Source organism: Misgurnus anguillicaudatus, unplaced genomic scaffold (genome assembly GCF_027580225.2).
Source record: "Misgurnus anguillicaudatus unplaced genomic scaffold, ASM2758022v2 HiC_scaffold_26, whole genome shotgun sequence".
In the NCBI taxonomy this organism is placed as follows: domain Eukaryota; kingdom Metazoa; phylum Chordata; class Actinopteri; order Cypriniformes; family Cobitidae; genus Misgurnus; species Misgurnus anguillicaudatus.
Genome location: NW_027395276.1, coordinates 3396082 through 3422791, shown reverse-complemented (window position 1 = coordinate 3422791; position 26710 = coordinate 3396082). Strand labels below are relative to the sequence as shown.

Below are 26710 nucleotides of genomic sequence, written 5' to 3'. Positions count from 1 at the left end.
GAGATAAATGAAGAGATGCCATAGAGGAAGAGAAAAGGAGAAAGGATATATAGAGAGGGGATAGAGAAAGAAAAAAAGTGGATCAAAGGAGAAGAGAAGGTATAGAGGGAGAGGAAAGAAGAGAGAAGAAAAGGAAATAGGAGGAAATGAAATAGGATGGGAGGAAAAGGAGAGACAAATAGAGGAAAGGAGAGAGTGAAGGAAAGTGAGCGTAACAACCGCTGAGTCAGCCAGTCTGGGGTCAATTCCTTAACTTCTCGTGTGTTAGTGAAGAGCAACACTTAAAGAAAGCGAGAGCTTTAAATCTGGGCAGCTCTTTAAAGCAGATTGTATGTGTCCAGACCACAAACTTGGCTATGAGAGAGAGAGCTGGAGATCATATAGGAGAAATATATACATAGTTTATATATATACTCCTGTTGTTGTGATGTGTTAATGAATGTGTGCATTGTTTGCTTGGCCTAGGGGCTTATTTATGTATCTGTTAATTTCTTGCATAGCTGTTAATTTGTTATAGAAAATTGGAGAACGGCGATTCCAGCGATCTTCAAAAGGCTGAATGTGCAATGAGCCTCCTGTCGCTTTTTGCTTCTTTCAGTCTGTTTCTTTTCCCAGCGGTGTTGTGGCTTAGTGGTTTGTGACCAGATGTGCCCTCGAACTGAGCGCTTAACCTCTGGTTCCTCTGTTTCGCCCTTTTGTTGAAATGTACTGTAAATCACCTTCTGCACATGAAGAATAATGTACAGTAATGATCTCTTAAAGGGGTAGTTTAACCAAAACATTATTTATTCCCTTTATGTTGTTGCAATCTCGTATGACATAATAAAAAGATAATTTATTGAGCATCCGGTTGGATGGATTCAATACAATAGCAGAGTATTATGTAATTATTTATAAATCTAAAAAACAAAATGTGCACCTGCTAATAGTTTCTGAAATACTGTGATCGCTTTTGAAAAATATTCCACTAAATATTTATTTATTTAAGCATATTTACAGTAAAAAAGTGCTGGCCACCTTGACACCTCGGGTCATCTCATTATGTTGTGAACAACTCTCTGCTTTGGACCTTGCATAAACATCATATTTTTGAAAAATGATCAGTGAACCACATACAGTACACTCAGTATAGCTGATACTCTTAAGTGACTTATTAATCGCAAAAGTAAGTCATAATCTACTCCCATTGTATTTGATCCACCTAACCTGATGTTCTTTAGATGATCTCCTTGCGAAAAAATATGACAGATTTTTTATATGCAGGTGCAGTGGTGCCACACACTGAAAAGTGAAGCCAAAACATTTCGATCACCGCCTTATGACTGGCTGGAGTATAGGTCATAAACCCCGCCCTCTCCGTGTAACCAATTGGAACATGAGCCAAATTTAAAAATCAAATTAAACTTTAAATACATTTTCCCAACGATGGTATCTGTTACTAAAGTTATTTCTTATACTGTTAATGCACTATTTCCAATAAGTTTAGTTTAAGTTATTTATTATATACTATTAAGATGGCGTGTGATGACTGAATTTGAGTGTCATACGGGAAAATGGGCGGAGCCTTGATACCGCAGCTCCACCTCATGATCACTACTGTGACAACAGTAGCTGCGTTTCCATTTTCCTTTAAATTCTGCAAATTGACATTGCGAATTGAAAATACGGCCAATGGAAACACATACATTTCGCGAAAATCCATATATCGCCAAAAAGTTTCTACGCTTGCATGAGGTGGTTTTTCAGGCAAAACTGCAATTGAATTATTTATTCGCATTTTCAGGTCATCTGAAGTAAGTCACATAATTATTATTTGAAGATGATGTGGTGTGTACTTAAACCTCCCAATACGTGTCTGCTCCCACGGATAAGAGGTTTTCCTTGCCAATAATGTTTGGATAACACTCCTACATCTCTTTTGATTTAAAATAATGTATTATTACCTCCAAGAAACACCTCTACATTGCCCCTTTTAAATATAAGGGGCATCCTTTGGCATTAATGTGTCCTTCGGTTAAAAATAATGCCTATTGTGGTGGATGCGATGTTAGTAAACCTACCAACATCAGTCGACGTGATGTTTGGAATGACTTCTTGTGAGAGGAAAAGCTTTCAGTCGCATTTCATCGATTAATGGAAACGCCATCATTTCACAATGCATTTTGGTCGACATTTAGAAAATAATACAAACATTTTGCCAAATATGCAATGAAAACGCAGCTTGATGTCATTGCCGCAAGATGTCACTGGCCATTTTTGAGATATTTTGGCCTAATTTTGGACAAAATATCCATTGGAGAATGGAAGTCAATGGAGACGTGTCATCCATCTTTTTTTACAGTCTATGGTCACGCCACAAGAGGCACCAAACAAAAAATCATCAAAAATAAAGCTATCAAAAAATTTCAGACTTTTCCGCCATTTTTCCGCCATTCAGTATTTCCACTGTTTGCAATGCATTCAAAGCTGCAGAGTTCATGAACTGCTGACACACAGATCCCAGATCATGAATCGCTCATATATCATAATGCTATGTATTAGCTGGCAGTAACAAAGCCAAACCGATCAGCCAAGAGGATCACACACATACGCTCAAGCCTACATGGAAAAACAAGCCCTTTAACTAAACAGTGAAACTGGCTTCTCCTCCCATGCTGGCACGTTCTGTTTAATTCAACTCTGTTGAGATCTGGCGTGACTTACTGCGCTGTTATTCAAACAACACTGGCGTTTAAAAAGTCATTCTGGCAATTCATCCTCTCCGGCGTTTACCAGAAGAAGGGTTGAGATTAGATGTCTTTTGTTAAAGTAAATCATGGTAAAACTGCTGTTATAATGGCCTCTGATAGCACCATCCATTTCTTCTGGGACTTCCCAAAGTAAATTCATCTTACTTTGTGCAGTGAAAACATCACTTCTTCTCTGTCATTGGCTTTGGCAGTCTGTCAATTGCCACCTGATTTAAATCAGACTTTGGTTTACTGCGATTGTATTGAAAAGGTTTTTGAGGTTTTTGGGGCGGTCACGTTATATATCTAAGCATTAGTACTATCCTGTCTGTTTGTCTGTATAATAGACAATTTGTTCTGTCTAATTTTTTACTCCTTGCATTCATTTGCTCCTAATAAAAATATTTGAGCATGTGTTTCCTGTAAAACTGTTATGCTCTGCAACAGTGTGTACACAAATGAACTGAATTTTTACAAGAGAAAGTAAGAGCCTGCAGATGATTCTAAAGGCTAAACATTTAACCCATAATGCATTGCTGCAAGGGAACGAGAAAGTTAGGATGCCTCCGGAGTGAATTCTTATATCAATATCACCGGCATCATTCACCGACACCACACAATGCAACTCAATACTCCCACAGAGCAAGAAAGAGAGAGACTTACACAAACATGGTAATATAGATCTGGAAAAGATGATTGAGGGAAAAGTCTGTCTTTAAAAGTGCAAATCTCTTCGTTAATGAGAGTTTGTGTGAGAGATGGAACCGTAACTGGATTGTGCCAAAAATGGGCCTGTGAAACTCAAGTCAAACACCCAACACCAACCACAAGATCAATTTGAGGGTTACTGTGGCATACATTAAAGCATTCCAGTGCAGTTTTTCAAGTTTTATTGGTAACATTCACAACCATACACCTAATAAAATGCTTGGTACGACTTTTCACCGCAATTTACCATAAGCAATTGTATAGATTATGAACTAATAAAAATATAAGACTGGATTTTTTACAGACAGGATCACATATACAAAATGTGCATATGACCATGAAATGGTGCATAATTAAGCAATATCGCTCGAGTAGGAGTGTGATATAGCTCTATATCATCACGGCTGTGATTAGGCCAGAGGCACGAGGCCGTAGGGCGATATTGCTTTTATACAACAGTTCGACGGCACACGTTTGAAAAACGAAAACTAGAAAACAACAACGGAGTTATTTTAAAAGCCTCTTTGTTTGAGAACTACTTCTTCCGCCACGGATTTGAGGGCGGCCAGAATGACAGGTAACACTTTCGGCTGCTTTGAATCTCATATTAACTCAATGGACGGATTCGCCGTTTTTAAATATTAAAATTGCTTGGTCACAAAGTGTAGTTTTAAGATTAGTTCAGTCAAGAATATATATGTATTATATTTAAATCTACAGTCGATTAGTAAAGATAGCGCCTGTTTGAACATTTGCTTAGTGAGATTCGGTACGTATGAGAACCAAAGCATGAGCGGACATCAGTGTTCACTTGCCCCGCTGACCACCGCCCACTCTGGGCTACATCTCTGACAGGGATTCCCTGGCTCTCATGTTGGCCTTGTTTGTTTATGATCGTCAAAATGAGATCAAATCAGCAGTATTTGGTGTCATGATGAAACTATTACTTGTTTTCTTATTCATATTTAGTGTCTTTTGTGTTATTATTGTTTTGGCGCGAGGTAAAAGTTATTAAAACTATACTTCTATAATGTTACTATTGGTTTACCATTTCATCTTAACGCGATACGAGCACTCGGATATTATTAGACTTCGTTCTTGTCAGTACTATATAAAACTGTTTTTTTATAAGTGTCAGAGAGATGTTTTTGCATGCTGCTTATAAATATATCAGTGCCGATATCTCATAACATGTTTTAATAGTCACGTCGCGATTAAATAAATGATCAATGTCCACATTTAAAAGCTGCGGTGCTTACCTGCAGTTCCACAGTGTTTTCGCATTCTGATAAGAGATATAGCTCCAGAAAAAAACTAGTGTTTATATTCCTCTTTCCAAGTGTTAATCGTCCACACGATGTGACAAGACATTACTCCCATTAACTTTAACGTAACATCCAAGAGCGCTGATCTTTGACGGAATAATAACTTCCGATTGGGGATTCACAGACTGATTTCTGAGCTAGTGAACTAATGAGACACACGGAGAGTGTTTAAAAACAGGGCGTCTGTGTTTTTCCATTCAGAGATGAGTCTGTTTAGGACCTCCATTCACTAGGTGGCGGAATGATACGAAAGGTGAAGCGGTTACTGTGCCGTTATCAGTACAATATCGCATAGCTCTTAGCCAATCAGATTCGAGAACCAGAAAGAACTGTTGTATAATGGCAAATATAAAGTGGTAGCAACAATCTGACAGGCAGTATGTCCATTGTGCAAGGTTGTGGTCTTGTAATGGCCCTCTTCCAATCAGATTTGTGGCACAGATATAATACATTTTGATGCAGTTTCCTGGACAGGGTTTAGATCAATCCAGGACTGGGCCTTAGTTATATTAGGACATTTTAAGTAGATATATAAACACACCCTACCAAAAACAACACTGGTGTGCATCTTGAGACAAAACAGTGCCACTGATATATGCCAAGATATGTCAGTGCAAAATGTTTAATCGGGGCATTTCACTAAAATATTTTAAGATGTAAAAAAACTTTCGTGACCCAGAGTACATATGTGAAATTTTTATTCATAATATCCCACAGATCATTTTTTATAACATGTTAACATTGGCATTTTGTAGGTGCAGACAAAAATGAGCAGTTTTTTAGTGTGTCCCTTAAATGCAAATGAGCTGATAAAATGCAAACACTGATCACCATAATGGTGGTTTATTCAAATTGAAACTCAATTGTGCTGTCAATTATTTTCTCTCTTTCTCTGCACTAAATGGCAGTGCCGTGGTTGGAATGTGCAGATTAAGAGGTGGTATTATTATAAATAGATCCCCTTCTGACATCACAAGGGGAGCCAAATTTCAATGACCTAATTTTTCACATGCTTGCAGAGAATAGTTTACCAAAACTAAGTTACTGGGTTGATATTTTTCACATTTTCTAGGTTGAAAGAAGCACTGGGGACTCAATTATAGAACTTAAACATGTAAAAAGTCATATTTTCATGATATGTCCCCTTTAAATGAAGGCTCAATAAAGGCTCATCCTAGATGTAGCTTTCTGACCCCCATGTAATCACACCCGAAATGTTTCGCACACACATGCCATTTCACAGATATTACAAGGACGGACAGGTGCACACACACACGCAGGCCACACATGGTTTGTTCAAACCTCAGCTTTCAACAGTAGGTAAGCACGTAACAGTTGACCAATGCAATGTGTCGTGTTTTGTGTCACAGATTTGGGTGTCGTGCACATGTTCTGCACACACATGCTGATTCACAGGCATTAACATCTTTATTCAAGGTCTTCCTTCGTTTCGGTCTCTAGATATTGCAGCACTGTGCTGTTTTATGACACATGGATAACTTATTATAGGTCATGACTTATTGTTTTAGCTCCGGATCAGAAGAAAATGGCCATGAAATTATTCCTTTTTATTTATAATATTACTTGCACTACGTAAGAAAGGCTACATAATGGAAACATGCAAGGAACTTGTAATAACAAATAAAGATGGGAAGTTGAGGGGGAAGAATACAGGGCTAATGGGTTCAATCTGATGTCTGAGGGCTAAAGGCATTTTCTTTAACCATCTGATGGTCTGTCGTGTCTTTGTGAGAAGCTTCCTGGGGTTTATTGCATTTTTATTAACTTATAATATTAGCCAAGCCTCAGAGGAAAAAAATCCCAGAATTCAGAATTTACAGAATGGAAAGTTACTTGATTCCAGACATAGTGAAGCTTCAGCCGGATATAGAGGAATTTCTTTTAACCTCGTTTAACCTTTTAGCATTTAATAAACTGAGTTCCTGATCTGAAAACACAGAGACCATGAGTCAGATTATCAGGGGATCACAAAAAACTATTTTTTACAGAATTGTGTGCAATACGACCACAGCTAAGATGCGGAAAACGGTTGTAAGTTAATTTCAGTGGGAACCGTTGTGTATACGAGATCTTTTAGTCAAAAATGCGCTGCTGGGTTTATTTACTGGAAAACTGCGTATCTCGGGGTGTTTATCAGAAAAAGAAGGGGAAATATTTACAATAGAGGGTAAATCAATAAACTACACAGAATACAACAGAATAAAAACACAAATATTTTCCCAGCACTCCCACATATTTGGCCGATACACATAAAGCTTCATTCCCACCAGGCTCCAAGACTTTTACGAAAGACTAAAACGAAAGACGGCGATGCAGAAAAGCTTTTTGTTTAACATTAATTAAAGCTGATGTTGAACACATGTTAGTGTTTAATAAAGTGTTTCATCACTCTTAAAGGATTACTCCACTTTCATAAAAAAACTGATCATTTACTAGGGTTGGGTACCGTTCACATTTTTACCGGTACCGGTTCCGATACCGGTACCTGGAATTCGATACCGGTACCCAGCGGTACCTTTTTCGGTACTTTACTCTGACTTAAAGGTGCAGTGTGTATATTTTAGCGGCATCTAGTGGTGAGGTTGCGAAAAGCAACCAACGGCTTAGTCCATGTCTCACCCCTCACTTTTGAAACACATAAAAAAGCTACGGTAGCCGCCACCGGACATTTCATTGTTGGAGACAACTTAGTAAAAGAAATTGTCCTTTAAGGGCTTCTGTAGAAAACTGGCAGCACAAAATGGTGACTTCCATGTAAGGGGACCCTCAGAATATGTAGATAAAAAGGTCTCGTTTTAAGGTAATAAACACATAACGGTTCATTATGTAAGGTCTTTATACACCCCTGATTATATAGTTTTGTAAATTATTTTGCATTTCTGTCAAAAGATCCTTCTAAAAATTACACACTGCACCTTTAAGGGACTTTCGGTGGACATAATAAGCCCAAACCTCTAATTTTCAACATTTTGTTATTTATTTCAAAATGTTTAATAATACACACAATCTTTACAAAAAATCCCTATAACATCCAGGGCATATGTCTTACATATAAATAAATAAATAAAACATATAAGTAAGATAAATGATCAATGAACATAAACGTCATAAAAGCAACGTAAAAGTAAACTTTTATGTAGAAAACAATACAGAGCGAGTGTTCTCTACAGCAAGGGATACAGTGAGGATGTAGAAAAGGACTGGACACAGATACTTTTTTGACAAGCTGGCCAGCATTGGCATTTGGTCCGCATGTGGTTGAATGTGTTCTCGAACAGCCACACGGACCGCCTTCTCTCCGTCCATTTATCTAATCTGAGGTATTGAGCACAAAGTTTTACGTCATTTCTGACTTTTAGCGTGAACACACAGTCTTTAGGCTTTCATTGATAAAACTAAAAGCGGCTGATCTCCGCAGTTTCATTTTGCGAGCGCATGAAAGTTGCGCGATCTCATTTCATTTATTGCGCTGAAAAATCCGAGAAAGCGCCAACATATTCATGTACAAAACACTGTGCAGCATGTTTACTTAAAACACAAGCAGCGCCAAATTAGTTCGCGTCCATTTAAACAGTCATTACTCCAGCTCGCGCAAAAAGGAAAGCAGAGGGACTTCCCCGCAGTCTCCACGGACCACCACTCAAAGTAATCAGGACAGAAGCGGTCGAAAGTGGACAAAAGAGACGGACTGGTGTTGATAAATACCAGGTGTTTACAGAATTTGTCTCTCTTGTCCACTTGTGATCCGATCGACGAAAACGCATCTTAATAAGCCCTCTTGTGCTTTTAAATACACATTGTGTAAGTGCTTCCTCAGGTTGGATGAATTACACTGCCTGCCTTGCACTTAGGCCTACTGTTACAAATATTGCAGGTAGCATTGTCTGCATCATCCTTTGTGAAATTTAACCACACGTTAGATCGCTTTTTGTTAGCCATTAAGCAATAAGCAAGTTGCAAAGGGGTGTCACCAAGTTCCCACACGGTCTCTCTCTCCCTCTCTCTCGCGCGCGCGCGTACCAGACGCGGCGCGCGGACATGTTCTCTCATGTACCGAAATTGAGCACCGATTGATTTTATGTGAATCGATACTGGGTAGTACCGACGCAATTCGGTCGGTGCCTATAAAAGTACCGAGTTCGGTGCCCATCCCTATATTTACTCACCCCCATGTCATCCAAGATGTTTATGTCTTTCTTTGTTTAGTTGAGAAGAAATTAAGAAAAACATTCCAGCATATTGGACTTTAGTGGACCTCAACAGTTTCAACCCAGCTTCAAAGGATCTAAATGATCCCAATTGAGGCATAAGGGTCTTATCTAGTGAAACCATTGTCATTTTCGCTCAAAGAAAAAAAGTACTTGTTTTGCACTAGCCATGTGATGCCCCAGCACGATCTTACGTATTACGTAATCATGTAAAAGGTCACACATTATACATGTGAAACTACAGTACTACAGTAACCATGGTTTAACTATGGTTTTTGAAAACCATGGTTGTCTAAACCAATGTTTTTTTGTGGTTACCATGGTTTTACTACAGTAACCATGATTTTTTGGTTTCAACTGTAGTAAAACCATGGTTAACTTTCGTAAGGGAAGATCTTAACGCTTCTCTTTTTCCACACTTGTAAACACTGGACAACACATAGTGCTACCCATTAAAAGTAAATGAGAAGCGTTAACGCTGACGCCCCGTGTGAATTGAGCATAATGGCCTTCACGATAATGGGGGTGGGCTGACATTGTGATACTACAGCTTTCTACAAAGCTTATTGCGATGTGTATGACTTCACCGTATGACTTAAAAAGTTATGTTTGAGAGAATTAACTTCTCTCTTGCAGTTCTTATACAGCTCTGGAATAGGAAATTAGTAGGAAAATAGTTGCTTGATGGCCTTACGTACCACTTATCAAGCGACCAGACCATAACAATAACTGATATATAATGGGTCATTATACAGTCACTCTTACAATCACCTGATTTTCATGTGTATATGCTTTGTATTCATTGTCCTGCGTGGATGTGCCTTGTTATTCATTCAGGTTGTAAAGAATGACGTCTTGAATCCTTTGTGTCTTTTCTGTCCTCCATCCCATCTGAACTCCTGGAGCGGAAACGTATAATGCAGGAGATAAAGATTTATTCATGCTAAATAAAATTGTCATTATTAAAGGTGAGTGATGGAGAGGGCAGAAGCAAGGGGTAATCGCTTAGATCGGTGTGGCTCAGTCGGGTCAACTCTGACTAATGGATTGATGACGTCTGTCTGAGCTTTTAGTGAGATGAAACGCCATTGATTAAATATGTGTGTGAGAGAGAGACAGTGGTGAATAAAGTGTAGATATAAAAGGAAATGTAGATTGAAAGAAATCCTGTATAACAACAATAGTTATTAATGAGATGCACTAAATCTGGGCGGTATAGCGGTATATTCTGTTACCGTGAAATAAAATGTCAGAAGTAACAGATTTTTCTATTCTGTTTATTCTGCGTAATGTAAATAAGTGGGCGTGACCAACTCAGCGCACCCACTGAGTAGTTCAATTTGTGTGAATAAATTGAGCGTCTGGCGCGGTACGCGCGAACGGTGCTTTTTGTGCATTTTGTGTTTCACGCAAATTTGCGTCTGACGCCCGAGTTGAAAAATTTTAGCTTTGGCGGATTTTTGTGCCGCATTAACCAATCAGGAACCTGCTTGCTGCTGTGGCGGCAGCCCCGCCTGGAATCACTCATTCAACATGGAGGAATGCTTGATATTCTGTGAGCAGTCACCCGGAGCTATACGACACAAGTTCTTATTTCTTTAGAGACAGGAATAAAAAGGACCTCACTTGGAAGAGTGTCAGTGAGGCAACCTGGTAAGTTGTAAATACACATTTCACTTTTGAGTCACGTGACGTTTATCGATCCGCGGCATTCCCGCCATTTTTTTAACTATTTTCCTCCTATAATAAGGTGACTAAATACAAACCGGTAACTCTCTCGATGAATGCACAATCAACATCAGCCATCTTGCAAACAGACAACCGCATAGCACTTGCCCCTCCCACAAGAAGCGGATTTCGCCTCTGACGCATGTCAAATGCTTGCTTTTTCCACTCGTCTGCATTCAAAATGTTAAAGCGGCAAACTAGACGCGGTAGACACGATTTTGACGCCTCAAACGCAGCTGGTGTGAACTCATGGTAATGGGCCGTACTCACCCAACATGCGAATTCTACAATTTGCGCAAGTAGATTACATACAAAGTCAATGCGAATAGACGCAAACTCGTGTGGGGCGATGCAAATGACGCAAATTGGGTGGCGCGATTGCGCAAAAACGAGCTATTCACCTCAAACTGAAAATATTAACTCAAGCGAAAAATTTGCATGACACAAAGTTAAATCACATGATAAATCAAATGTGAGGAATGCGATGCCTTGCAATTGGTGTGTAAGCAGCATTGGAAAGTAAAGAGCGACAAGACCACCTCAAAACTCTATGATTAATATATTCATAATCTACATATCTAAAGATCTTATATACAGGTATTTTCCATGTCTGGTTTGTGCATATATTCATACTTATTTGTTCTACACACCTAATTTGTCTAATCTCCCGATTATCTTGATGCTTCAACAGATTATTTAAGATAGATAGAAGATTTAAGATATATTAATAGTGTCCGAACCTGATCGGAAGAACGTTGAAGCCTCCCCGATCGCGAATCGTAAATATTAAACATGTTTAATATTTACAATCAGAAATTCTGATGGGTGGGGGATCCCCCAAAGACAAACGCGTGCACACTTTTGAGATCATCACATGAAATGAAACAATATCCAATCAGAAAGCGGGATGATGGAAAACGGAAGCAGTCATGGCGCAGCACAAAGTGAAGTTGATGTGGACAGCAGAGATGGACCATGTTCCAGCTGTCTCCACGACTTCACCGAAACCCTTTTTTTCCCCTTAAATTTTCTGTGAAAATAATTCCAAACACTATTATTGAAATTTATCCTGCATATTGTCCGCCATGCTTATTCTGAAGTCTCGCGAGATTTTGTGAGATTTCCTGTGTTCACAGTCGAGTTGAAAATCTGTTTGTGTGTGGTGTGCTGTCTTTGACACATCATGGCACACCACACACTATAGGAGCAAACGGTTAAATCTAGGATTTTTTATCTTCATGTTTGAAAATCTTATAAGATTTTGGTGTGTACCAAGCATTATCTTCTGTTAACTTTTTCTTGAAATGGATACACACACATTTATAAATAGCTGTCCAAATGAGATCATGCTACATTTATATATTTTTAAAAGTAAATTGTAACCCCTTTACCAAATCTTTTAGCATTATTAGAATAAAACAACTATTTATGTTTATGATTTTTTTTTCCTATTGAAGACAACCTTGGGTGAGCTATTGTCATATTTAGGCTTGTTTTCTATACTTGTCAGTTTCTGTTGTATTTATGTCAAACTAATGATGTTTAATATACCCTAAATCTGGCCGTAACGTAAACCATTTAGCATTTGTAACATTTTTATTTACATTATGTAGCATGTCTATAAAGCAGTTTTTCTCATGGGGACCATTGACTGGTCAGTATGTAATTCCCTGTTGCATGTTCCTTGTGATGACATTGAATAAATCATACGCACGCACACACACAGTGAGAGTGTTAAATGATTTGTTGCTTTAATGGAATGATGAGAGGCAGATTGCATTAGAGTTTCATTTATCACAGACAAACACACTTACGTTATGCTTTCCATCTTTGTAAACATCATCACCTCCCTCCATCTCTTTCTTTTGCTCTTACATTAAGGAAGTATTGCTTTGACATGGAAAATAATCAACTGAAGGTTTTATCTTTACCATAACTATATATTTGTTTTGATGAAGCATTTGCAATCTCTCTCTCTCTCTCTCTCTCTCTCTCTCTCTCTCTCTCAGGTGGATAAGGTATGTGGTCACTCTTCAAACACATCTTCCATCGTGCTCAGGAGGTTTCCTTCATCTTCAGTCACAGCTCCACCTCCACCTGCCAACAGTTCACAAGAGGTTCCAGGAGCTGATAAGATTGGCATGTTGGCACATCTTCAAAGGTTAGACTGACACCAAGACTTTTCTTAATGTTGATACTCAAGATCTGTATTTGTTCCCTATTGTAGTTATTACTGAGACTTAGCATCATTAGAAGGTGGGAACTTCATTATAAATCTGTAAACCAGTAACAGGTCTAGGGATGGACCAATATTCAAATGTATTGGCATGTACAAATAATGAATAAGGTGGACAATATTTAAATTTTACTCGTAGCTGAAATTATATTTTGAGCATTAAGCACAGTACAGAGCACAGAGTCTTTTTTGTGATAAATATTTTTTACATTTTATACAGTACAGTTAAAGGGATCAATCATGTCAAAATGAAATCTTGCTCTAAGTTTACTTTCCCTCAGGCCATCTAAGGCTATGTTTATAAGAAAACAATGTAGTAAAACAGAAAAAAAATATTTGCGGTCATAAAAAGTTTCGCATACACACAACAACGCTATCAAAATTATCCATGTTTACACGGACCCGCAAAGAGGACTGTGTTAAAGCATTAGTCCATTTTCTTAAAAAAATCCACCACCATGTCATCCAAAATGTTGATGTCTTTCTTTGTTCAGTCGAGAAGAAATTATGTTTTTTGAGGAAAACATTCCAGGATTTTTCTAATTTTAATGAACTTTAATGGACCCCAATACTTAACAGTTTTAATGCAGTTTAAAATTGCAGTTTCAACGCAGATTCAAAGGACTCTAAACTAACCCAAACAAGGCATAAAGGTCTTATCTAGCGAACAATTGTCATTTTTGGCAAGAAAAATAAAAAATATGCACTTTTAACCCACAACTTCTCTTACAACTTAATTGCGTAATGACGTCAAGAGGTCACGGCAGACGTATGCGAAACTACGCCCCAGTGTTTACAAGTGTGGAGAAAGAGGACCATTCAGACGTTGTTGTATGTCAATGATACTAATTAATGTCTTTGTGTCAGTTTATTGTTTAAAATGGTCCGCAAATGTGTGTTTCATATACCTTTCCACGTCATTACGCAATTACGTGAGGTCGCGCTGGCTCGTCACACAGCCGGAGGAAGAAGAGAAGTTGTGGTTTAAAAGTGCATTTTTTTGCCAAAGATGACAATCATTTTGCTAAATAAGACCCTTATGCCTCATTTGAGATTGTTTAGAGTCCTTTGAAACTGCAATTTATACTGCATTAAAACTGTTAAGTATTGGGGTCCATTAAAGTCAATAAAAATGCTGAAATGTTTTCCTCCAAAAACATAATTTCTTCTCGACTGAACAAAGAAAGACATCAAGATTTTGGATGACATGGTGGAGTAAATTATCTGGATTTTTTTTATTAAAAAATGGACTAATCCTTTAAGTATGCCAGACCAGTAGATGGCGATGTCACCTTGTAAAGTAACACTATATGCCTGGGCACATGCGTATCATGCAGTTTTGTTTAAGGGTGGACGATGACGTACGTTTATTACCCTGGAGTATAAAGTGCAAGCATTTTCGAAACTTTATTGGAGAAGCGTTAATGAACTCATTATCTTGACCAGCACAAACACAATCCTTTAGGCCGCCAGTGTTGTCTTTGTTATACTCACGCATGCCTATAGACTGAATTAACACATGTGCATGACGTCACCGATTCGTGTAGTTTATACAAAAGACCCTGATCCAAGTGTGCAGTAGGTATACGGTACTGATATCATCAGTAAGTGTCAGGTTGGCACAGACAGTGCTGGATTTGGCATTAAGGGACACAGAGAGATAAATGCATTAGAGGTTATTTCCTCTATCTGTGGAGGACGAGAAAGCAAACACTCATCACAGTATCAAATCGATGACATCATCTCTGCACCAACGGCCTTGGATGTCTTATAAATACATTGACCGCAAGACAGACCAACAAAAGCTCACACAAATGTATGCATTGTGAATTTAAATGCAAAACGATTGCCATGAAGTGGCTAAAGTGTTTCATCTTTATTAAGAGATTAGAGGTCAGAACACAAAGGTGCAATAAAGTGTTTTGACTATAATTGAATGTTACATAGACTGTTTGCCTAAATTGAAGCTCCATCTACATTCATGAAAGAGGTCAACAGCATGATTCGAAATCTGCCTGTTAAGTCGTGATGTAAAAGATACCGTTTCTGTGTCCAAGCCTCCACTGACTTCAAGACAATCTAAAGAGTCATTTATGATCTCTGTTTATTCATATATGGGTGATTCTCACGAAAACTTGGTTTTAAAAATGTCAAGCATGAAAATGTAAAATTTGCTTAAATTTACTTTTTTTCCCACCAGACATTGAAAAACAAAGTCTGGAGTAAATGGGAACATTAATTTAAAAACTTGTACTTATCATTTAACACTTTTTGTAACATAATTTTAAAAATTAGTCCTAAAAAATCTCATTACCGCAACAGTCAGAAAACATCAACACTGACATATTTTCAAAATGAAATGACAAACCTGAAAGAACATAATTTGGAGATTCTGCACATGCATTTAAAATCAAAGTATTATGCTTCTATTAATTAAATTAACATTTAATAAGCATCTGTTGCGGTAATGATAATCAAAATGTCGTGTAAGCATTCGGACAAGACAATATTTCAAATTAACTGTAAAAAAAATGATCTTACCTGGTAGCCATCTTGAAGTAACTAGTCCATGTGCTTGGTCACTCAAAATCAAACTTTATTAAAATTCTGTTTGTGTGCTTAAACTGTTCTCAAAAAGTGTTGCGGAGGATGAGAACACCAGGCATGGACACATCATTTTCCTAATTTTTCTTCATTATTATTATACATGAATATTCAGTAAATATTTTTTCTGTCATATAAAGTAGTCTAGCAAAACATCCATTTATTTTTTTTCTTAATATTTTTATGTTCATTTGATTAAATTACAACATAACGCATGTTCAAACACAGCCGGACACATTGCGGTAATGAGAATTTCAGCAGAAAATGAGATAAAATTTCCAATTATAAATTCTTATGTTGAAATCACACATTGTGCAAGCTAGAACACAGTATTGTGTTAATTCTGATGCTTTTTAATGTTACTATATTACACATTTTAAAGCTAAAATCATTAGTGCCGTGGTGTTTCAATGGTTTCGTGAGAATCACCCATATGACACATTTAGATTTCGCTTTTATAAACTCACAGTGTACACTACAATCTCCAGGCATCCCAGACACTAACATTTTAATGATCCATGAGTGGTCCACACAAAAAATGGGGCCTATTGACTATTCAAAGTACAGTAGGAAAAAATGGACTATGGTCATGTAAATGGGGACCATTTTGGGGTGAACTTCTTCTATAAAGATTAATTGCTGTATTGTCATTTGGGACTTCAGAATAGGATCATGATTTTTTCATGGTTTTAAAGCTCACCATGAGTTTGTATTAGTATTTTTTAAGCATATGACATTGCTTTTGGACCGGGAAGCGGTGTCGTGTGACCTGACGTCAGACTTGACAAGCGGATTGCTTGCTTGCGTTCAGTGTGTTTTCTTGTAAGCGTTATTCTAATAATATTTTTGGGATGAATTCATTAACTTCCATGAGTTCATTTGTAGAATATCTTAAGTATATACTTATTTTTTTCTTTGCTTTGATTCATATTGTAAAGTATTGGTTGCTTTGGTTTGACTGGTTGCATTTTAACCTATTCTTGAATTTGTTGGAAATGTCTCTGAAAACTAATGAGCGTTTCACACGGTATGCGGCAATCGCGAGTGTCTAGTTAATTTTCAATAGGAGAGGGGGGGTTACAGAGGTGAAGCGGAGTCAGTCTGCACGCCTTGCTCGTGCACCCAAATCCTGTCCCTTCTGCCGACACGGCTTTGATGAACCTATTTGCACTAAATGCTGTACATAACGAGAAAAGCTGTAGTCGTGCTGTGATTTCGACACTTGCCGCGTACCATGTGAAACGCCCAAAAGCGGACAGTCACTCTTGACTCGTGTGATGTAACTCATCCTCCAGGTTTTGAGTTTGCATGTGCATGATTGAAGTTTTTTATTTCTCCAGAGTCACGACTTTTCTCTCCATCTCTCACCACCCCTCCCCTTATTTTGTTTCCCTTTTGGTTTCTTCAACCTCTCTGTTCACCCCTCCATACTGCTTGCCTACTCTTCTGGATTGTTCCATTGTCTTGTATTGGGGGGTTGACCCTTCTCAGTTCACTCCCTCAGAAATCCTCCAAGAGTGATAGAAGTTTAACTCTGAAAAAGGTTGCACGGTAAGCATGAATACAATTACTAAAACAGTTTGTATTTAGTTTTCCTATTATCTTCCATACGAGTGTTGGCATGTATTGTTATATTAATTTAAAGTGTTCACATGTGTGTGTTTTCTGTGGGTAATTTATTTAAGCACTGACACTTTGTTTTTACCCATCACCAAGGCTTTATCACACTGATAAGCACTTGAAATTGGAGGTCTAGACTAGGGTTGCAAAATTCTGGGAATTTTCAAGGCTGAAAACGTTCCATTGGAATTAACAGGAAAATATGGGAATTAACGGGAATATATGGAAATTAAGGGGAATATATGGGAATTATCTGGAATTAATGGGATTAAACTGGGAATTTGAAAAAATTGCAAAGTTTCCTATAACATGTAACTTAAAATTATGCTTCAACATTTTTTGAATAGATTTGTTTAAAACAACAAGATTTAATTAGGGTGACCATACGTGCCATTCCTGACGCTTCCTGGCCAGGATTTCGGTGTGAAAATGAACACATTATTAATTAATTAAATGTTTTTAACAGATACCTCTAATGAGAATAGCTGTGCGATGAAGTGAAACTAAAGGGTTAAACACAAACTAAAGCAGATGTTGTAGTATGTCAGGCGAACGATGATAGATGGTGCAAAAATGGTAAAAACGGATTATTTCGCACTATTAATTACATTATGTTAAAGGAGAGTAACTACTGTAGCATGTAAATAATGCACATAAATAAAGTGAGCAAGAGCGCTCAACAATTATATCAAATCAACAGGCACGTGAAACCTAGCTAGCAGGTTGCTCAAACAACAAAATCACCAGCTAACTTACTTTAAAATTGCAAGAACTATAGACAAATACGCGCGTCTGTTCTATTCTCCGAAATGTTTTATCAACTGGCTAGTTATCCTCCAGACAGTGACGGTCCGGACCACATGTTTCTCAATTCGGCCGTGTGGCGGGGGTCCCCGCTCGCGGGTGTGCGTGTACGTGCTATTCTCCGAAATGCACTTCATGGCCTTTTGTGCAGCAAATTTTTGTTTTTGTTTTGGACGACCTAGTTAAGGCGGTAAGGTTTCCAAGCTTAGGCGGGCCGCCTGAACTGAAATGTGCTGCGGGAAACCCTGATCCATTGATGCCACACCCCCTGCATATACTTGCATTCTTCCATAACATGCACAGATAAAATCAGATATTTAAATGTAAGCTGGCACTATTTCATTGAAAATGTATGAGGCTAGCTAGCTCAAGCTGTGATGCTGTTTTTTCTATATTTTGCTTCATTCTACATTTTTTTAATTAAATAAATCAACGGCTTGATGAGTGTAAGTATGAGGATTCTTTCAACTTTGTATTACCTTGCATTCATGTCTGCTTATGACAACAAAATGTTTATTTATGTTTGCATATGAAGTTTATATGAATTTCCCAAAATTTTCAAAAAATTCCCATAAATTCCCGTAAATTCCTATAAACTCTCACAAATTCCTGTTAACTGTTTCCCCGCCATTGATGAGTTATCTTTTCAATTAAGACAACACTTTTCTAGCCAATGTCGCTTCCCTGATGACTTTTTACTGTAATCTATAATTCCACTGTTATCTACTAGGTGGCGCTCTTACCCAATTTATGAAAAACTGAAGCATCAGCTTATTCACCAACATAGAAAACTCTGTGTATGTTTTGATCAAAATTCCATTACAAAATTTCAGCAATAAAGAACATTTTTAAGAAAATTACCCATATTTGAGAGGTTATAAAAAGAGAACAAATGAAGAGAGGATGAAAGTTTTTTTCAATTTTTTTTGTTGTTGTTTATTTGTTTCTTTGTTTATTTAAAAGCAGAGGGTCTGTTTTTCATTTGATATATTGTATGTTTATATATTTATAGAAGAAAATGTTCCTGGAAGGCATTTGGTGAAACTTTTGTGAAAATATAAAAAAAAAAATGCTGGTGGAAATAAGTTAAGTTTCCAAATTGAAATATTTCCAAAATTCCCCAGAATAAGTTCTCATGGAAAGTTTCCAGTAAATTTTTCACCCCTTTGCAACCCTAGTCTAGACTCAAATTTGTGACCTTGGGCCACAAAACCACTAATAAGGGTCAGCTTTTTTGAAATTGGAATTTATACATCATCTCAAAGCTAAAAAAAAAGAGTTTTATTGATGTGTAGTTTGTTAGGATCTGACAATATTTGGCAAAGATACAACTATTTGAAAATCTGAAATCTGGGGGTGCAAAAATCGAAATATTGAGAAAATCACCTTTAAAGGTGCAGTGTGTAATTTTTAGAAGGATCTTTTGACAGAAATGCAAAATAATATACAAAACTATATTATCAGTGGTGTATAAAGACCTTACATAATGAACCGTTATGTGTTTATTACCTTAGAATGAGACCTTTTTATCTACATACACAGAGGGTCCCCTTACGTGGAAGTCGCCATTTTGTGCTGCCATTTTTCTACAGAAGCCCTTAAAGGACATTTTTTTACTAAGTCGTCTCCGACGATGACATCTTTGTCCGGTGGCGGCTACCGTAGCTTCTCTATGTGTTTCAAAAACGAGGGGTGAGCAGTGGACTGAGCCGTTGGTTGCAATTCGCAACCTCACCACTAGATGCCGCTAAATTGTACACACTGCACCTTTAAAGTTGTCCAAATGAAGACCTTAGCAACACATATTACTAATGATACATACATTTTTTATATATATTTTCGGTAGGAAATTTACAAAATATCCTCATGTAACATGATCTTTACTTAATGTCCTAATGATTTTTGGCATAAAAATTTATATATTTGACCCATACAATGTATCGTTGGTTATTGCTACTAATATACCTGTGTGACTTATGACTGGTTTTGTGGTCCAGGGTCACATTTGATTTGGCAAAATTTTCAAGCAACCGCTATTGATAATTTGAAATGTGTTAATCCACAGATAAATAATAATAAAAGGGTTAGGGACAAGTTTCAATAGACCCGCAAATGCTGCCCACAAACACACACAAAGAGTTATGTCCTGATGTTTTTTCAACGATTACGTCACACATCTCTGTATATGTATGTGTTGTAGGGAGTTTATAAGGGAGGCCTTCAGACATAAGCCCTTCTTCAACAATCTACCAGAAATGCTTTGCAATGGAGAATTCGGCGTCGAGGAGATGAGCTGCTGGAGCGGAGATGACGTTGTGCAAAGGTAAGAGAGATGTTGTGTGAAGATTCTTAAATGAGTGTGTGCTGTCAAAAGAAACACATCAGTATAAATAATAACTCAGGAAAGTGCCAGACACACCCACAGAGATCCTCTATTACCTTTGAGTCTAATTCCTAATAGATTTATAACTAATCTGCTGCTCCTCGGAGAGAAATGTTTGCTTTGAGAATTGATGTCTGGTTGTAATTTCACGCCTCAAAAGATAACTCACCATAATGACCGATGACAAATGATTTAACGAATTTAGTGGTAAAGAAATGGATCGCATTTGCTTTATCGGCCAGGAGGTGTTGAGTTTATCCAGTTTGTACTTTCTGTTTTTTCTCTTTTTACCCTGCCCCTCTTTTTTCCTCTCTATCCAAATTCTTGAAGTTTTTGCCTGGAGTGATTTGAGGTTGCTCTGTTGAGTCGAGGCTGTTTGTGGGCCTTCGTCGATCTCTTTCCCTCTCATCCATCACTCTTTTTCTCTCCATCTCAGAGAGTTCACTCGGCAGGCGTCGATCTGTATTTCATTTCCCTGTTGGCTTTATTTCTAAGCAGAACTCTCTTTCTCTCCCTTGTACCCAACTGTGGTCGCCCCACCTTCCATCAATCTCTATATAGCAACCAACCAAATCCTGTCCGTCAACATATAACTATAAATGAGAGAAGGATGGATTGACACAATATGAATAGTTTTCTTCTGTATGCTTGTGTATATAATATCATGGTACATTTTTAAAGTATGCTCTAGTTCAACCAAAAAAGCCCAAACTATATTAGAAATGCGTGGTCGTATAAAAACAAAACGGTGCACGTGCATGCCAAACCGTGGGAGGATAACGGGACGATTCGATTCTTTAACCGTTGCACCCCTAGTATCCACATTAATTGATGGGATGATGTCAGGTGGTGTTCAGTATGTAACAGGTTGTTGTAGGTATTAATAATGAGGACTGTCATCAGAAAAGAAACAGGTGATGACATTTCATTGAAAGATTATTCTTGAAATGCGCACTGAGTAACATTATGGTTGTGTATTAAAAACAAATGGGCTCAATATTGATTTCTTGTTATCTCTCCTGTTCCAGTAAAAACACAAATTCTCATTTCAGTCCAAGAAAGACTTACTTGGACTCTTTTATTATTGGATTAACGAATCAGTTTGTGAAATTTGGCTTAGCAATTGGCATTTCCATCAGAAAAGTCAGCGAGACGCAAAACAGAAACAATGCAAGATGTCTGAAACATTTAGGGACGTAGCTCTCAGCTAACCTCTGAATTTGTCTGCAAAAATGCTGTTTGCTTTAACCCTTTATAAAGGTCATAATATGTACCATTTAGGTGCAGATATGCACTCTTCAGGTGACAATGGGTTGGCTCTTTGCCAAACAACAAGAAGGTCCCGGTTCAAGCCTCAGCTGGGTCAAGAGGTTTTGGGTTTCCTCCCACAGTCCAAAAACTATGTAAAAAATGTCTGTAGAAATTACAGTATTACTGGCAACAGTTTGTTTAAACAGTAGCTACGTTTACATTTACACATTTTGCCTCAATCAGAATGAAATCCTTCCGATTGATAAATCCTATATAGTTTCGCTCTGTTTCAAGACACGCATACAAATCATCCTCCTTAAATCGCTGTGCATCTATTTCAGGTCATAATTAATAAATGACGAGCCCATGAAGCTTTGTGCCTTGTTGATTATCAAGCAGCAGCAAAAACACTCATTCACATGTGCCCAAAAAGCGTATTTTACTTCACACGGTGCTGCAGAGTCCAAACACACCAAGTATAAATCATGGACTGACCAGACAAAAGCTGTCTTGTATCATTTTATGGGGGTTTGGAAGGAGAATAGGAACATTTTAAGATTGACAAGACAATCACTTTATGTGACTTTCTTCAACAAAACAAACTCGAGTTCTTCATTACGCCAATTAGGGATGTAATGGTTAATCGTGTGTCCCGTTAAAAATGCCTGTCTGAAACCAATTCTGAATCACAAGGCTGCGATTCTGTGTTTCATGCACAGCTTGTGTGTGTACTACGGCATTTGGTCAGAAGAAAGTCCTTATCAATCTAAAATCATTATGAGTCGGAGTCGTTTATAACGTGCATTTAAAAAGCAACACTCGTTAAATAAAAATCATAAAAAAATATCTTGTATTATCATGAAAATGCCTGAAACAATTTGAAGAACAGCGATATAAACATTCCTGTAGACATTTCCTGGAATAGCTTTGTAACGCTACTTCTTCTGTGGCACAAAGGGAGTTTCTGCAAAGAGCGCCCCCTGGCGTTCGGATGTGCCGGGATTTCACCGTAATTCGTTCAAATTCATTCATTGAGAAAATGCGCATTTGGACGTTAATCGTTACATCCCTAATGCCAATTCTACGTCATTGCATAAGCCCCTTCTCTCCAGTATTGTAGGTGGTGGAAATGCACCTTTCAGTGGGTTTGCCAACAGCCAGGGGCGGACTGGCCATCGGGAGTTCCGGGAGCAATCCCGAACGGCCGGTCCATTTCAGGCCGAACCGGCCGGAGGTCAAAAAGTTTTTTTTTTTAATGCCTGACCAGGCGCTCAGCTGCAGCGGAACGCTGTGTCTGTTTCAGACCGGGCCAAACCAATTCTTCAAATCTTGAGGGGAGATAAGAGCGGCCCCTCCCAACTTGGACTGATCCTCGGTTTTCCTCACATCCGATTGGCTCAAAGGCGCCGATCAAAAGAGTTTACTTTTGGTCAGGTTTGGATTCGTGTGAATGCAACATAGACAAGACGGTAAAAATTGCGAAAAGAAGAGAAAGAAATGGCTGGGGCCTAAAACATAAAAATGTTGGCACAAGAGGCAGCTAAATGCGCCAAATTAACAGACCTTTTTCGCAGTCAAAAGGACGCTGTGGCAGGAGGTGCAGATGAGGAAGGACCAGCAGCATGGACAGGACAGGTGCACAATTAGTGATGCATCTATTATACACTGAAATCATTTATATTTGCATTTAAATATAGGCATATATAAGGGATAATGTAGAGCGAGGCGGTTGTTATAGCGAATTCAACCCCGACAGGCTTATCAGGACCCCACGCAAAGCGGAGCTTGGTTGTATTCGCTATAAGAACCGCCTCGCTCTACATTATCCCGCTTATGAAATTGATGAAATAGCCTGCGTGCGTATTTTGGCAACAGAAGTGGTGTTGTTCCCCAGTGGTTTTAACGTGTTAGCAACTCAGTAAGTTTATCAAAACAGTTTCCCAGCATCAAAATGTCGGGTAATTGCGTTTGGTTGCACTAATAATATACTAATACGTATATATGGTCACTATATTTCTCTGTCTGTGTTGCTTCACTACTGATTCTTGCCATACTTCCATTGCCAACATGCGCGTGCATACGTTTCCACGTCATCATTGTGTTCAAACAGTAAAATGGTGTTAGGAATCCCTGTATGTCTGTTTATTAGCTGTTAAGGTCACTGATGGAGAGAGACAGGTTGATGATGACTCTTGCAGTCATATTGATGAGGAGGAGGAAGGAAAGCAGAACAAGAGGAGGAGGAGAATGGAACCAGTACAAAAACAGTGATGGGTCAGTGTGCAGGGCTGGGTAGGCAATCATATTACCCTGCTGGAAAAACCAGCATACCAGCAAGACCAGCATATGTTGTGTTTTGGTGCTTTTATGCTGGTGACCACCAGCTAATCCAGCATCAAACCAGCATAGACCAGCATAATTCCCATGCTGGTTGATGCTGTTTTTTTTTCAGCAGGGTAGGCATATCAATCAATCAAAGCTTTATTAAGGACACACAAATAGAAAAATACAGCACAATATTACATATTTAGATATAGGATAAAATGCAATAGTCCACTTACTAGATTATAACCTTACTAAAGCACAGATTGAATTAAAAAAAGGAATTATTCTTAGTCATATTTATTACTGATGTTCTTCTCATGCATATGTAGCTGTACAATCAGTAAGCAGAGGCAGGGTCCAGCACAGGGGAAGTGGAGCCAGGGAGAGTTGAAAGTGAGTACGTACACACACAATCTCTATTTTATGGGACTGTATTGTAGTTTTTGATTATCTGAGTGGGTATGTGTGAGTAATTGTAACAATTTTATCACTCCAACTGACTGTACACATGACATGCTGGTAGTTAGCAGTATACTGTGACTTATGTGTTCGAGATTAGGTTTTGCTGACCTGGTTGTGTTTAGTGCAGTGGTGACTTGCTTATACAACCTGAGGAGGCAGGTGTTATCCTAAAGTTTCTTTTAGGTCTTCAGCATAATCTGATTCTCTTCAAGTTCATACCATAAAAACAATACTAGAATTAAAATAACTGCAAAAAATCCTGCTCGTGCACCAAGGGCACTCGCGTAAAAGGCCTCTCCATCTTAAAGTCCCGGGCTGAATTTCAGTCCCAGTACGTCCCTGCCAACAGCCTTTAAAAAATAAAAGAAGAAGAAGATTGCACACACGCAGGGCGTCCCAGTTTCAGTTATCCATCTGATCAGTGTTAACTTGTCCTTTTGAGTGGATTACAAAAGGTTTAACCTGTTAGCCCTCATTCCATTTTCTGAACCCCCCCACAAAAACTGTCATAGCCAAACTAAAATAGATACAGTTTATGAAGTCTTTGCACTAAAAGCATAAGTTTGGTCTCATTTGAAAGCAGACACTTGGAAGTTTATTAAGAGGTGAACATTAGTTACTGTCATAATGAAAAAAGTTGTTATAGAGAGCTTAAATTATACTTTTTTATAAACTCCACCAAACATGTATGAAATATTGTTATGAAAATCTAAATGAAATTGGCCTTGGAGCAATCTAGAAATGCTCTGCAGTTAAAGCCACAGGTATGACCATGTTCTGTTTTAAATCTGAAGATGATACCTCTAAAACTCTGTATTTTATGAAATGTTTTTTAGACCCATGTCATGTAAATTTATTTAGAGAAAACAGCAAAAATGCTAAGCTAATGTTTGTTTATTTATATCTCACAACATCCTTTCAGTTTATTGCCCTATTGCTCCGTGTTTTAAACAGACTCATTAAATAAGCATCCGGATGAGTCATTAACAACTTTTAATCCGGGATATGGCTGTCTAAATGTTTATTTTATTATTATAAACAATATAATAATTGCTCATAATTTCTATTTAGTGTTGTATTTCCTCCTTTTGTCTCAATTCACTTTCTTTTTATTAAAGTCCTTTCTTACAAAAAGAAACTTACCTTAAAGAAGCTTTACCAGTCAAAATTATTCCTAAAAACACATATCTCATATCTCCAGACAGCAGATGTTTACAGAACAGCTAGTACGTTAGCTTAGCATACCATCAAAACACTACAAATAAAAGCATTTATAATAAAACTCACATTATAACATCAAAAGTCGAGTGCTTAAACAATCATGCGTGATCTGATGTGGCTTTGGATCATAAAATAAGACCGAAAATAAACAATTTTATGTTATTTATGCTGTTAGCTTAGCATAGCATTATAATATACAGTACTGTTATAAAAATAATAGACATAGCGTTAAAAATACAGACAAACCATATATAATCTTAATCGTGTTTATTGTCTCCATGGTTTTAAAACATCAAAACATCTTTATTTACATGTTATTATAAAAACAGCGATCGCTCGTTGCAGGTCACTGTTCAAGTTCACGTCTGACTGACAGCTGCTGCTGCTGAGCTGACTGACGTCTTATTCTTTCTATGAAAGTTTATGAAAGAGTTTCAGACTTTAGCGCCCTCCGGCTTCACGTATGAATGAAACAAACTGAGTGTGAATGACTGCAGACTCCGAGAGACTCCAGCTTGCTCATATCGCCATTTTTGCAATAAAAATGGGTGAAATATTAGCCCCACTGCAGAAATTTGAAGTAAACATATAACATTGAAGTAATATTTCTCCAAATATGCATACTTTGAATTAAAAGCCCCGATAGATGTTGTTTTATCGAGTGCTTTCATGACGATCACGGAGGAGTATTTATCATCAATGAGTGCGGCTGAGGGTTATATTTCAAATTAAAGGTATGTACCGTTTTTCATTTTCATAACGCCTGACAAAAATGAAGAAATTACTGTAACTAGGATTCTCAGATTAAAATAAAGGTCAAAAACTAAATCTTAAATCAAAACACTTTTTAATGATGTATAGTTGTTTAATGTAAGTACATTAAAACTAACAGTAATTTAAATTATGTAAATAAATAGCTCTTCAGTACATCCACGCCCTCGCGCAGGTTATCAGGTTAAACAGATTAGATTTTTAAACAGTTTGGTTCTTTTTAATCTGATTGTGGTGTTTACATGGAGCATTTTTATTCAGATTGAACATTTAAACTGATTACAAATGTCCATGTAAACACAGCTAGTGTAGAA

The 26710-nt window shown here is 37.7% G+C and overlaps 1 protein-coding gene and 1 long non-coding RNA gene across 4 annotated transcripts in view; both read left to right on the top strand.

The window, feature by feature from the left end:
* LOC129443188 (glypican-5) overlaps positions 1-26710 on the top strand; it is a 197764-nt gene that overhangs the window by 52422 nt on the left and 118632 nt on the right. For 2 of the 3 annotated variants that reach the window (XM_055203638.2, XM_055203635.2), the window contains exons 4-6: positions 12729-12880; positions 17051-17110; positions 20184-20306. In XM_055203638.2, coding sequence (XP_055059613.2) covers positions 12729-12880; positions 17051-17110; positions 20184-20306 — 335 coding nt within the window. The remainder of the gene's footprint in view (positions 1-12728; positions 12881-17050; positions 17111-20183; positions 20307-26710) is intronic. The other variant, XM_055203636.2, reaches the window with a different exon arrangement.
* LOC141362366 (uncharacterized) lies at positions 23095-24746 on the top strand. The gene is made up of 3 exons (XR_012368204.1): positions 23095-23252; positions 23767-23891; positions 24272-24746. It is a non-coding gene; the product is annotated as an uncharacterized lncRNA (long non-coding RNA).